General features: G+C 34.3%; 1 protein-coding gene across 3 annotated transcripts in view; it reads right to left on the reverse strand.

Moving 5' to 3' along the window:
• ATRNL1 (attractin like 1) overlaps positions 1–14,729 on the reverse strand; it is a 784,866-nt gene that overhangs the window by 636,543 nt on the left and 133,594 nt on the right. For all 3 annotated transcript variants that reach the window (XM_072805187.1, XM_072805188.1, XM_072805189.1), the window contains exon 11: positions 154–238. In XM_072805187.1, coding sequence (XP_072661288.1) covers positions 154–238 — 85 coding nt within the window. The remainder of the gene's footprint in view (positions 1–153; positions 239–14,729) is intronic.

The following is a 14,729-nucleotide window of genomic DNA, read 5'->3' on the forward strand; positions in this document are numbered from 1 at the left end:
CACAAAAGAATGAAGGATATGGTTAACAAGCCAAAATGTATTCCATGGTAGAGTAGGGATACCCAATGCCATTAAGTATAAATGATAAATGATAATTTTTAAAAAGAGTAACAAATATGGAGATAGTGTGACTGATAAATGTACATCTATTACCCATTAATAACAACGGCGGAGTGCCCAAATCTGTTGACATCTCTATGAAGATTTGGTTTTGGTAATATTTTCCATTCATCACAAGCTAGAAAAAAAGAGAACAGCAAAACAAAAAATGAAATAAAACAATAAATTAAGACAAATACTATAAAACAATCTTTGGTCAAATTAAAGATACAATAATTAAAATTAGGAAGCCTTTCATTAATTTGCCATGACCTACAATTTAGTATCATTATTCAAACTAGCATCGTTCCTTAAATTAAAACAACTTCTGCATAAAATTCCCACAAATAAATTTAAGTATATGAGAACAATGAAAATGAAAGGTAAAAAATATTCAGTGTACTTTATATTGGAGGATAATTAAATAAATCAAGGCTCATATAGTAAATTTCATGAATGTCAAAACTGGGCAAACCTCTTAGAAAGTGAAATTACTAAACCAAATTTTATATGCGTACTTAAGATATTAAATGCAATATACAATATTCAGTGAAATAATGCCTAAAAATGGAATCAAAATAAAATGTTTAAATCATTTTGACGATTTGATATTTTAAAATAATGGTGTTCATTTTATGCAAAAGAGAATGACTTCAGTTGCTAAAAATGAGAAAAAATAAAAAACCTAAATAATCCATGAGCTATATAAAAAACATGAAAAGAAAAATGGTTATAGAAAACTGTATCATTTCAATATAACTTAGCTTCAAAATTGACACATATACCAATATAGCTTTTGAGATGTCGAGTGATTCAGTGTCAAGTGATTCAGTTTTCAGTGACTAGGGACATCCTTTTCTTAGATTTCATCTTCTTAGACATGACATATCTAAAGATGGGCAGTGGTATTTAATAAAAACATATAGATGTAATAAGCTTTTAAAAACAAATTTTATTTTTAGGTAGTTTAGAAGCCTTTTTGGAACAAGAAAATAATCTGAAATACAGTTAGCTGTAAAGAAGTTGTATAAATTACTTGTTTCCTATTTATGTGATTATAACACTGGTAACAAAATAATAATTTGGTTTTAATTCAATATGATTACTAATGAAACCAAAGAAGTTATAAGAACCAAAATCATAGTTTAGGAAATGAAACTAGAGATGGAGAGCAATAAAATACATCTTGAATTGTTTTCCTAAAGTCTATTCCAAAGAACATAAATCCCCCAAAAGAGGGTTTTCCTTAGTTTGTATAATCTCTCTTTACCTCACAAAATACATCTGCCTATTAAACACTCTCAAAAGAGAGAGTACAGACAAATAGAATAACTATACCTAACCCAGTCCTTTCCCAATATTTTATCCACAGGAGTACAATGGTTCATGTAATACTTTTTACATTAACATTCCTAAGAGCCAATACTCTGAATATCACATTTTAGGAAATAACATTAAAGAGGCCTACACATAGGACTAATAACCTGGTCAATTTTACATGTTACAGTTCATTTAAGAAGTGTGCTTACACGTGCACAGTACTATAAAACTTCCAAAGTGCATTCATCTACATAATTTAAAATGGTCATTGTGTAAGAATCCAGTGAAGCTGATTGTGCAGGTATTATTATATGTTGGAAATGAAAAATTAAATGTAGGAGAAGTTAATAATTTGCTTAAGGCCCATTTGACTACCTTTGTTTTTCTATAAATTATATTTACAAATATTTGATATTTAAAAGTATATTTGTAGTAGGTTTTAAAAGATTACTTCCTTTAGAGAGAAGGGAGGAGGCATGGGCTTTGAAAAAGAAAGAGATGAAAATGTTAGAGACAGTTTATAAGTCAGGGCAGATAGATTTCAATCATTCCTTCCAACCCTCCTCCATCCCCCCCCCCCCCCCGCCACATACACACAGGGTCAGTGATTTACAAATTGTGTTGACTGTAGTATTCCAACAACAGAATTAGAAACTTGAATATGCTTCAAAGAAATGAAATAGAAGAGTCAGATGAAGGAGTAAGACTGCCAGATACCAGTTTCTTACAAAAAATCTCCAAAGAAGAATCTTTAAGATCATTTGGGGGCATCTGGAGTCCAGAAAACAAACTGACCCAACAATCTGAGCTTACCTAGGTCTAACAGGTAAGTAACCTGGCCCACTATCTAACACAAATGAGCCAAAGGGAGAGCATATTTTCAAGATGAAAACCACAGAAAATGCTCAGAAAAACTAAGGAGTTAGGAGAAAAAAAAAGTGCTAAGGATGAAGACAAGCATTAACTAAAAATTTGGCTTTCTGAAGATTTTTTTTAACTCCATAAGCCAATTTCTTTTGGTAAAAGATGAAATTTTTCCAGTGCATATAACAGCCAAAAAAACAAAACAAAACAAAAAAACCGGCATTATAAGCACCTGTGTACCACTACCCAAATTTGTCAAATCCAGTACTTGACCATATTTACTACAGATTTTTTAAAGAAATCAATTACTATAGATATGACTTAGGCTCCCTGTGTACTCTCATCCCAACTCAAGCTTCTTTAGGTCTTCCTTCTTTGGATGCAATTACTATTCTGTATTTGCTTATCAGTGTTTCTATATATGATACACATAGTAATTTTTGTAGATGGTAAAGCTTTTTTTAATACAAAGATATGTTATATAATATGGATCCTTCTGTAGCTTATTTTCAACCCATTGTTTTGCTCTTTGTTTTTGTTTTTGCTTTCACCATTTTAACCATTTTTAAGTGTGCAATTCAGTGACATTAAGTACATTCACATTTTGGAAACATCATGACCATCTACTTCAGCACTCTCTTGTTTTGCAAAACTGAAACTCTGTACCTGTTAAATAATTCTCCATTCTCCTCTTTCCCAGACCCTTTCGATCACCATTCAACTTTTTTGTTTATAAATCTGACTACTCTAAGCACTTCAGATGAATGAAATCATTACAGTATTACTCCTTTTGTCTTTGGTTTATTTCCCTCACCATCTTTAAGGTTCATCCACATTGTGCCATGTGTCAGAATTCCATCTTTTTAAAGCCTGAATAAGGGGGAATCCCTGGGTGGCTCAGTGGTTTGGCGCCTGCCTTTGGCCCAGGGCACGATCCTGGAGTCCTGGGATCGAGTCCCTCGTCGGGCTCCTGGCACGGAGCCTGCTTCTCCCACTGCCTGTGTCTCTGCCTCTCTCTCTCTCTCACACTCTCTCTCTCTGTCTCTCTCTCTATCATGAGTGGATAAATAAAACCTTTAAAAAAATAAATAAAGCCTGAATAATATTCCATTGTAAGTATATACCACATGTTGTTCATCCATTCATCCATCAATGGACAACTAGATTACTTCTAATTTTGGCTATTGTGAATGATGCTGCTATGAACATAGGTGTGCAAATATCCATTCTTGTACTTGCTTTCAATTCTTTTGGGTATATACCCAAAGTGGAATTACTGGGTTCAATGGTTAAATCTTGTTTACATTTTTGAGGAACAACCATACTCTTTTCTATAGCCACTAAACCATTTTACATTCCAACAAGGAATGCACAAGGATTCCAATTTCTCTATATCCTCACTTACACTTGTTATTTTCTATTTGTTGATAATAGCCATCCTAATGAATGTGAAGTAGTATTTCAATGTGGTTTTGACTTGCATTTTTCAAATGATTAGTGATATTGAGCATCTTTTTGTGCCCTTATTGGCCATTTGTATATCTTCTTTGGAAAAATGTCTATTAAACAACCCATTTAAACTTACACATATATGTGATGCTATGTTTTCATTTTAATCATGTTACAGTATTCCATATTATGATTATACCAAAATATATCTATCCTTTTAAAGGTCATTTAGACTTTTTTTCTGATTTTTCCTACAAGTCCTTTTAGTTCGTTCATGGTTACACACATTTTCTTTTGCAAATTCTGAGAGTTTCTCCAGATAAATTTCAAAAGGAAAATTACTAGGTTTAAGGAAAGACACAGTTCAATTTTACTAGATTTTACCAATTTGCTCCCCAGAGTAGTTGCACTGACTTAAATTAACAACAGCCATGTATGATAGCTCTTATTTCACATTCTTGCCATTATGTAGTTCTCTCAGACTTTTAAATTTTTACCAATCTGATGAGTATTTTTGATACTAGTGAGATCAAGCATGTTTTCACATTAATAGGCCTTTTTTTTCCACCCTTCTATAAGATCACTGTTCAAGTATTTGCCCATTTTTCTATTTGATTTTTTATAAAGATTTTATTTTTAAGTAATCACTGCACTCTATGTGGGGCCCAAACTTAAAACCCTGAGATCAAGAGTCCCATGCTCTTCTGACTAAGCCAGTCAGGTGTCCCAAGATTTTTTTTTTAATAATTTTAAGAATTGTTATAAATACCAATCCTTTGCTAATTATATGCATTAACATATATTCTCCTAAGCTGTGATTTGCCTTTTCATGTAGTTTATGGAGTCTTATTTTACAAACATTTGTACAAAAATTTGATCAAACCTACCATTTACCTTCATGATTTATTCTTTTTTTTCTTAACTCAAGATTTTAAAGATAATCTCTAATTTTCTTCTAACAGAGGTATAGTTTGGCTTTTACCATTTTGATCTTCAATCCATTTGGAACTTATTTTTGCATCTATTCCAGGGATCTAATTTAACTTTTCCAATATATCATGTTACCGAGATTTTTCTGTGTATTACCATATACCAATCTTCCCAGAACCATTATTTTAACATTTATTACCCACTAATTTGTGCCCGACTTAGTTAGGTTGTATGCTATTATGGCATGTTCTTATTTTGCTTGTTTTCAGCCAAACATATGTATGTGCAAAGCTTAAAAGTCAAATAATCCCACAAGGTTTATCACAAAAAACTCTTCTACTCCCTATCTTCCCAATGTTACTCCTGAATCACAGAGGTAAGCGCTTTAAATTCTAAGTAAAAAAAACTAGAAGGAGCTTGTTTTTTATGTTCCTATTCTAAATGGCACACTTAGTTGTTAGTTTCAGATAATAACTCTTTCTCTTTAAAAGATGAAGATTTAATTCTTATGCAGACATATACACATATACTTCTCTTCCCTCCATCCTCCTCATGTACTTATAATTTTTAGGCCAATATTAAATATTTATTATTTATTATTCTACATATAGATGAGCCAATGTAGCATATTATAATTCATTTTATCCTTGAACAACTTTCTATTTTTCCCGCATATTTTTGCTTAGATTTCTATAGATAAACTGCTAATTACATCCCTGACTCTTTACGAAACGTGTCCACCTTTTCACAATATTTTCTAATATATCAAGCTATCTAGTGGCTTTATTTACTTCTTTAAGACATCCCCACAAAATTCCATATTTCTTTTATAATTCAAACTTGTCTCTAGGCCTCCTGCAAAATTCTAAGGATTCTCTGCACATGACCTCTCTATTATTTACTCTATTTCTTGGACTTCAAGTTTTATCAATTTTTATTTGTTTAATCAAATATATCAGTAGGAGACATAATTCTACATCTTCCAGAGAAAGTGTACATTGGAAGAAAATTTCTGAGGTTGCAATTCTGGAAAGTGACTTTATTTCACTGTAATATTTATATGATTATTTGATCGGGCTTAGTACACTAACTTGGAAAGCATTTTCAGATATTGAAGGTATTACTCTCTAATCTTCTGGCTCCTGGTTTTGCTTTTGCAAGGCCCTATCCTACTGAGTCCCATGACTTATTAGGACTATTCCTTCTCTAAATATATAAGCTCTGAGGGTCTTCTTTCTGTCTCTACTTTTTTCTTTTATTTTTAAAGGAGCTATCTGGAGTTTCTCGTGGGGTTGCAGTGTGTCGAGTGACTCTTTTTTTTTAAGATATTATTTATTTATTCATTCATGAGAAGCAGAGAGACAGGCAGAGGGAGAAGCAGGCTCCATGTGGACATGAGACTCGATCCCGGGTGTCCAGGATCACACCCTGGGCCAAAGGCAGCACCAAACCGCTGAGCTACCCAGGCTACCCTGTCTCTACTTTTCATGATGAGTTTTGCTGTGAGTCTCTTCTGGGGCTTAGTGATATCTTTTATTCTTAAAATTCATGTATTTCAAGCCCAGATATTTTTCTTGAATTATTCATTCGATAATTTCATCTAAAATTTTCTGTTCTTTATTTTGGCCCCTCCTATTATTCAGACAGCAAATTTTCTGTTATAATCATCTAAATTTCATCTCTCTTATCCTATTTTACATCTATTCTTTGTTCATAATACTTTTGGAACATATACTTCATTTTATCTTAAAATTTATTAATTTAGTATCCTAATTTTATTTTCAAAAGCCCCATTTTTTGTTTTCTGAATGATCTATTTTTAAGTCACATTTTTACTTCATAAATGTGACATCTTCTGTCTATAATTATTGAAGTTATAATCTCCTTCCAGTATTATCTCAGTTTCTTTTGTTTTCTTATTTTTTCCTATTTGTTTGATATTTTCATCAAATTCAGCAGCTTTTTGTGAATGTCTATAATAACTAACTGCCCTTTCAAATTTAAGAGTGGGCACAACAAAACTGTTTGGAAATTTTGTGCTTGGCCAAGACATATTGTTGACTGTTGGAATACTTCTTGTTTGTTTGCTTTCTGAAATACAACCGATATATACTACTGTATAAGTTTAAGGTGTACAACATGATTCAACATATACATATATACACTTAGTGAAATGATTAAACACAGTTAGTTTACTTAACATCCATCATCTCACATAGACATCAAAAAATTAGAAAGAAAAAGAAAAAAATGTTTTTTTCCTTGTTATAAGAACTCTTTAAGATTTAGTCTCTTAATAACTTTCATATATCCTTTTCTTATATACTATATAGCAGTGTGGAAATTTTGATCAGGTTAGACCATTTCAGTTGAAGACCTCCAAATGTTAGTTTTTGTACATGCCTTCTTTTGGGCTCATTAGATTCTTTGAGGTAAATCCTCCAATCTCCTGCCTAGAAGCTATAAACCTGGCTAATAGGATTCTGGACATAAGTAGAAGGAAAGAGTTAGAGGTTTCCTTTGTAAGTATGTATACTTGCCCTAAGTCCCACTATTTCCAAAATTGTATAGACATCCTCAACCATGTTCTGGTACCTGGGTCAACATTCACAAAGAGTAAACCTCTGTCTTCTAACAGAGTAGAAACATGGCAGACACTCATCACAAGCTTAAGAAGGGGATTTGGGAATGTAACAGCTAATTGTGTAGATTTTTTATCAAACTTTATGTTTCAGGCCCACAAGCACACCCATTTACAGAAACACTTAAAAACTCTAAATAAATAAATTAATTAAAAGCCCACGAGAGATAAACAACTCCAACTCAACTCACAAAGAAATGGAAAGAGTACTGGGAGCTTGTCCAAGACAGTGAAATAGTGGGATTTAACTGATCAGACCACATATCTACTGATCCCACACAGTTAACGTAAGTAAGCAAGGCTCAAAACTCAGGAGCATGGGGTTTCCAGATTTATCCATTGAGTTTCTTCCTATTAAGGTGATATTTCCTTACACATTTAAAAATCAAATATCTCAATTTAGTAACCATGCTGAAGATCAGGGAGTCTTCTGAATGTTCTCCAAACCATGTATTTTTTCATAATAGTATATCTTGAAAAATAGAACAAAGAGTAAAAGATTAATTAACCTGGGTGTTTCAATCTCAAGTAAGGAAGACTGAGAATTCATCAACTGCTCTTAACTAAGAATAGGAAAAAGAATTTGTGAAATTTGGGTTAACAAATTTAGATAAGCTAAGGAAAAAGAATGATTATTATTTAAGTAAATCAACTCAGATGTAATGAAGATCCAATGACACAATGACATTATGGATATAAACCTGAATGAGACTGAATTCTTGCTCTGAAGGGATGACAATAGGATGTGATAAGTATTAAAAGAGACATAAAAAATGCTATGGGAGGCCTCCTCTGAAAATGGAAAAGCACATAGTTGCTTCTAAAAGTTAGATGTTTTTAAAAATTACTATAATAATATATAAAATTAAGTGAAGAATACATAAAACCTTCATAGTCTTTTTAAATGGATAAAATTTCCTAAGATAAGTGGTCATACCTTTTACCTAATAAAAACAATATGCCTATTGCTTATCAAAGCTATGTAATATTTAATTCTGAAAATAACTCTAAGGAGCAAATGTTTTTGTCACCATGTTATAGATAAGGAAATAGTATTTGGAGGTTTGGTAACTTCCTTAAACTCATTAAATGGTAGAATCCGTATTCAAAACCAGGTCTTCCTAATTATTACATTATACTGCTTCACTACATCATCAAAATATACTCTTCAACATAAACATTAATTTCATGAAACTAAAAAAATAAAATGTTTTTAAAGTACACAAGTCCCTACAGAGAAATAGTACAGTACACTATTAATATATTAATGATACATGAGAATAATTAACTCAGACCAGTAAAAGTACAACAAAATTCTACTACAAAAGTTGGCTGCCTTTTAACACATGTGATGGTAGGAGGTGAAGGCTTTGTTACTATCTGCAAGATATCACCTTCAATTATACTAAAAGTTTAAAAAGAATTACAAACAATATTTGTTATATACGTATTGGTGTTATTTAACAAATAATTCCAGTTCTCTTCTTTTGGGCCTATAGTAAAACTAAACTCTCACACTTCCTAGAAGTGTGATAATACGACTTGTTTTAGCCAACAAAATGCAAGCTAAAGTGACACCTGTATTTCCAGATGGATCCAACCAAAGAAAATGAAATTTCGTCCTGGTCTCTAGTGATGACAATAAGCTTATCTGCCTGCTAATCAACATTAGCCATGTAGCATGAGTGAGAAATTAACTTTTATTGGTCTTAACCTCTGAAACTTTGAGATTTATAGTGGAGATGAATATGTGCTGCCGAGACCTCATTCAAGGAAGGAACTATTGTCTCTGTTGCTGGGAGAGCATCAACAGCTGCAAATTACTTCAGCAATTGCCTCAGTATCTTTGGGCCACTTCACTCAAGGACACATCTTTTTAAGGATGACCCACATACAACTGCTGTTCGACATGGGATTTTAAAGGTCCTGTCACTTCATCCCAACATATCAACCATTTCACTTCCAGAGATCTTTGTGTGTTTGACTAAGGTTATCTGTCCAGCATTACTACTCAATTTTTCCTTTTGTCAAATCCTCTTTTCTCCCCTTACCTCTTCCTTTTTATTTTAAGATTTTTTAAATTTATTTATTCATGAAGACACAGAGAGGCAGAGACATAGGAAGAAGGAGAAGCAGGCTCCCCTCGTGGAGCCTGATGTGGGACTCAATCCCAGATCCCAGGATCATGCCCTGAGCCAAAGGCAGATGCTCAACCACTGAGCCACTCGGGCATCCCTCCCCCTACCTCTTCCAAAGGCATTGATCTCTTCCAAAGGGTACTCTAAATGAACATCATAAACACTAAACTCTATCTCAGAGTCTGCTTCATAGAGAACCCAAACTATGATGGCTGGTACCAGCAGCGATACAAGAAGAGCAGGAAATAAGAGGAAGTTTGTGAGCTGAATCACATACTATCAGGCTGGCTATGAAGAACCCATCACTGTTGGTAGGTGTAATATAGAAAGCTGCTGCCACCAGATGGCCATCAACTGCTAAAACTTATACCAGTGGTAAATTAGGAAGGTATGCCAAAGGAAGGGCATATTCTAGCAAGTGTGAAGTATCAGATGTTTGAAAATAGTAATTACTAATACACTACTAATTTGCAGACCTTCTACATATGGCAGCCTCTATATGTGGTATTAAGGAAGCCCTCAGGCTTTCTCAGCCTTTCATCATCTTTTTATTTTATTATTTAATTTTTTTAATGTTGTATTTATTTGGGAGGGGGAGCAGACAGAGGGGGAGAAAATCTCAAGCGGACTCCTCACAGAGCCTGATGTGGGGCTCAATCTCATGACCTCTAGATCACAACCTGAGCTGAAATCAAGAGTCAGATGCTTAACCAGCTGAGCCACGCAGGTGCCCTTCATTATCTTTTTCTATAATTCAGTGGGGCAAATCTGGGACTGCTAAGGAAAGAAAGAGACTATCTATAAGACCCAGACAGCAAATATCGGCAGATGTTGGGGAAGTACACACAGTACTAAGTAATAAAGGGAGATTGATTCAAGAGGCCAGAACCTTACACTAGATTAGGGAAAGTTTACTGATTTAAAAGCACTCTACTGGGGACACCTGGGTGGCTCAGCAGTTGAGCATCTGCCTTCAGCTGAGAGCATAATCCAGGGTCTGCGGATCAAGTCCCACATTGGGCTCCCTGCAATGAGCCTGCTTCTCCCTCTGCCTATGTCTCTACCTCTCTCTGTGTGTAAATAAATAAATAAATAAATAAATAAATAAATAAATAAATAAATAAATAAATAAATAAAATATCTTTAAAAGAAATAAAAGCACTCTTCTGATTTAAAAGAACATGCAGTATTTATGCCCTGACAAGGACGCCAGGAGATGGTTTGAGCATACTATTAAAATGACTCCTATTTACAGCAAAGGTAACAATCATCTGAGTGAAAAAACAACCTAAGAAGGGGAGAAAATATCTGCAAATCATATATCTGATAAGGGGTTAATATACAAAAATATATAAAGAATTGACACAACTCAGGAGCAAAAACAAAACAAAAGAAAATCCAATTAAAAATGAATAGACAAAGTGAATAGGTATTTTTCCAAAGAATATATCCAAATGGTCAACAGGTACAAGAAAAAGTGCTCAATATCACTAATTATCAGGGAAAAGCAAATCAAAAACACAATAAGCTATCATCTCACACATGTTAGAATGGCTATCATCAAAAAGGCAAGCGGTATCATGTGTTGATAAAACTACCATGTATAATCCAGCAATCCCACCTCTGAGCATATATCCAAAGAAAATGAAAACAAGATGTCAAAGAGATATCTACACTCCCATGTTAACTGCAGCATTATTCACAGAAACCAAGGTATGGAAATAATCAAAGTGTTCATCAATGGATGAATGGATAAAGAAGATGTGACATATCTACATATATATGTATATGTATTATATATTTATATATGTATAAGTATATATACATATACATACACAATGAAATATTATTCAGCCATAAGAAAGAAATCCTGCTATTTAAAAAAACATGGATGGACCTTAGGGATATTATGTTAAGTGAAATAAGTCAGATACTACATGGTATTTGTCTTAATATGTAGAATCTTAAAAAAAAAAAATCAAGTTCACAGAAAACGAGTTAAAAAATGTTTGCCAGGGACTGAGGAATATGGGAAATAAGAGGTTGGTTAAAGGATACAAACTTACAATTGTAAAATGAACCAAGTATGAGGATTTAATATATAACATGGTTACTATAATTGATAACACAGTATTGTATAATTGGAATTTGCTGAAAGAGAACTTACTCTAGAAAGAGTATCAAAAAATTTTTTTAAAAAAAGGAAAAATATGTGAGCTTATGGATGTATTAACTACACAAGAGGAATCCTTTCACAATGTATACATATACCAAATTATCACAATGTACATGTTATATATCTTATAATTTTATTTGTCAGTTATACCCCAGTAAAGCTAAAAAAAGAATAAGAAGACCCTTAGGAACAGAAAAAAAATACAGCCCTTGCTAAGTAAAGTCAAAATGCTAGAACCACTCTTTGCCATAGCAAAGAGTAAAAGCAGGGATAAAAAGGCCAGAAATATGGGCGTTTTGAAGTAGATATACTAATATAACACTGGAAAACCTACTAGGTCATTGTATCTATAGAAAGGGCCAGAGGGCATGCCATTTATGAAAGCCATGAAGAATGAGATAGAGAAAGGGACACTAGAATCAATAAGAATGTACTGGCTCTCCTCCACTGGCTAAAGCTAATGGTTGGGGAAACTGTAACAGAACTGAGCTCAATGATGGAGACAATAAATAGGACAATAGAGCCCAACTGTTGACACTTAACCATCAGAATCCAATCCAAGTAGAGGGGAATATTTATAATAACCAGCAAAGCTGGAGTGTCAGTCTAGGAGACTAACCTATTAAAAATTATAGAGATGTTTAATAGACCACAGCATCCCTAGAAGCAAAATAGGTTGCCAACAAGGGCACTTCTACCTAACTTATATCATCAGAAGAAATCAAGGATGCATGATCAGAAGGCTGATGTTAGATGCTGCAATAAAAAGTCACAATTTATTGCTCAATTTCTGGAATTCAGCCATTTCTGAAGTCCAGATTTGATATATTTAAAATTCTGATACCTAGGAGGAAGGACCCTGCAGTAACATAGTAAGTGTACATGGTAATAACTCTATTTCTTCATCAAAGGCACCCATGGTCATTTCATTGCATAGCTCTAACCCAGAGGAAAAAGCAACACAAACATTTCAAGTATAGTTGGACACAGATCTGAGTTAGCACCAACACCACAGATATAAAGTGTCATCATCCACTCTCTTTATAGGAGGGATATAATGCAATAAGGTAATTAACAACATCCTGGCCAAGGTCTCGTTCAAAATGAGCCACTAGGTCTGCAGACCTATGCAGTGGTCACGCCCTGGATGTTTTCAGCAAATGGCACAACACTGGCATTGGGCCCCTGGCTATCACAGTGGAAAAGATCAAGTGGAAATTTTGAAACAACTACCACCTGGATAATATGTTAAAATTTAAACTAATGTTGCATTCCAGAGGGTATGAGTGGCAGAAATTCATATTACTCTAAAGAATCTAAAGAATGCAGGGATAATAGACCCCACCAAATCTCCATTTAAAACACCATTCTGGGCCATGCAAACTAAACAAAGCCTGGAGGATGACAAGAGCCTACTACCAAGTAGTAGCCCAAACTGCAGTCACTATGTAAAATGTGTATCTTTATTAGAACAGATTAACATGGATATTTTCGGCAAATGTGTTCTTTGCTAAACCTTTCAGAAAAGGGAATCAAAAATAGTTTGCCTTCATATGGAATAAAAAATGGTACACATTCACAATTTTGCCTCAGGATCATATAACTCTCCCTCCTTTTGTCATAACATAAGACACATTTGGTCCAATTGGACATTTTGCAGAACATTATACTGTTAGACTACATTAATGACATTACTCTGTGCCAGATGAGTAAGAATGGCTTATGCGATGAAGACCTTGTTAAGACATATATGCTTTGATGGGTGGAAGATAAAACCTACAATGATTCAGATTTCAAATTAGTAAAATATTTAGGGATCCAGTGGTCAGGAGCATTTTAAGACAGCTCATCTGAATTGAAAGACCAATTATTACATCTTATAATTCTCATGAAAAGCAGAAAGCAAACCATCCAGTAGGTCTCTTTGGATTCTGAAGGTAGTGTACTTCAGTCCTGGGAATACTGCTTCAGCCCACATGCTGAACAACATGAAAGGCTGCCAGCTGTGAGTACATGCCAGAGTAAGGAATAGCTCTGCCACAAGTTCAGGCTACACTTGTAAGCAGCCTTGCAGTTAGGACTGCATGATCCAGTAGAATTATAGCTATTGGTGGTGGAACTGTTGGAAAAAGTAATACGTGAAATATACAGAAGTTCCCAGTGAAAAAATCCCAATGCAGACCCCATACACATGTCAGAAGCCATGCCATCTGCAGTAGAAAATTTTATACTCTATTCCTGTTATGTTATTGGGCCCTGGTAGAGATGAAGTCCCTGGATTATCAATTGACCATGTGTTCAGAGTTTTATATCATGAGCTGCATCTATTACCAAGAGTCATAAGAACATAAAATGCAGTGGCACCCAAGATCAAGCATGAGCAAGACCACATAATGCACAAGCAATCTGCATGAATGGGTAGCTCAGACCCCATATTACCTAACACTGTTGCACCAACACCTACCTATCATCTTTCAGTCATGGTCATGTGAAGAATTCTATATGCCCAAATACCAAGAAGAAAAAAATGCAAGTATTTCAGCTTGATATGTGGACACAAGTCAAAAGTGTACATCACTTAGACAACCTCACTCAGGAGTGACCCTGAAGAATGAAAGAAAAGGAAAAAGCCTCTCAACAGGGCAGGTCTTTGGGCAGTGTGTCCATCTACTGTGTATGCTCTACCCTAAAACAACAATTCATTAGGACAAGAATAGATACATATTCTGAGCATGTATCTCAGTTTGCTTTTTTGCAATTAAGGGTCTTAACCAGTATGACTGCCTTAGACATTATGGAGCATTTAATCAAGCAGCATGGGATCCTATGTAATCAGAAGACACAGGACAGCAAAGGAAGTACAAGAATGAGCCCATAACCATGGGATCCACTGGATCCCATAACACACAATGTCATAGACCTTTGGATAGGCACAAATGAAACACTAGGATGCGAGATACATATACCTTAAAATCAAGCAACTTTAAATGGTGCTGTCACTAATAGGAAGAATATGTAGGTCCAAGAACCAAGGAGTAAAAGCCACTCTTGGTGGCCTCATTTTCAATGATATAGTTGAGTAATTTGTACTTCATATCCCAGAAATCAGTCT

The sequence above is a fragment of the Canis lupus genome, chromosome 29 (genome assembly GCF_048164855.1).
Source record: "Canis lupus baileyi chromosome 29, mCanLup2.hap1, whole genome shotgun sequence".
NCBI lineage: Eukaryota > Metazoa > Chordata > Mammalia > Carnivora > Canidae > Canis > Canis lupus.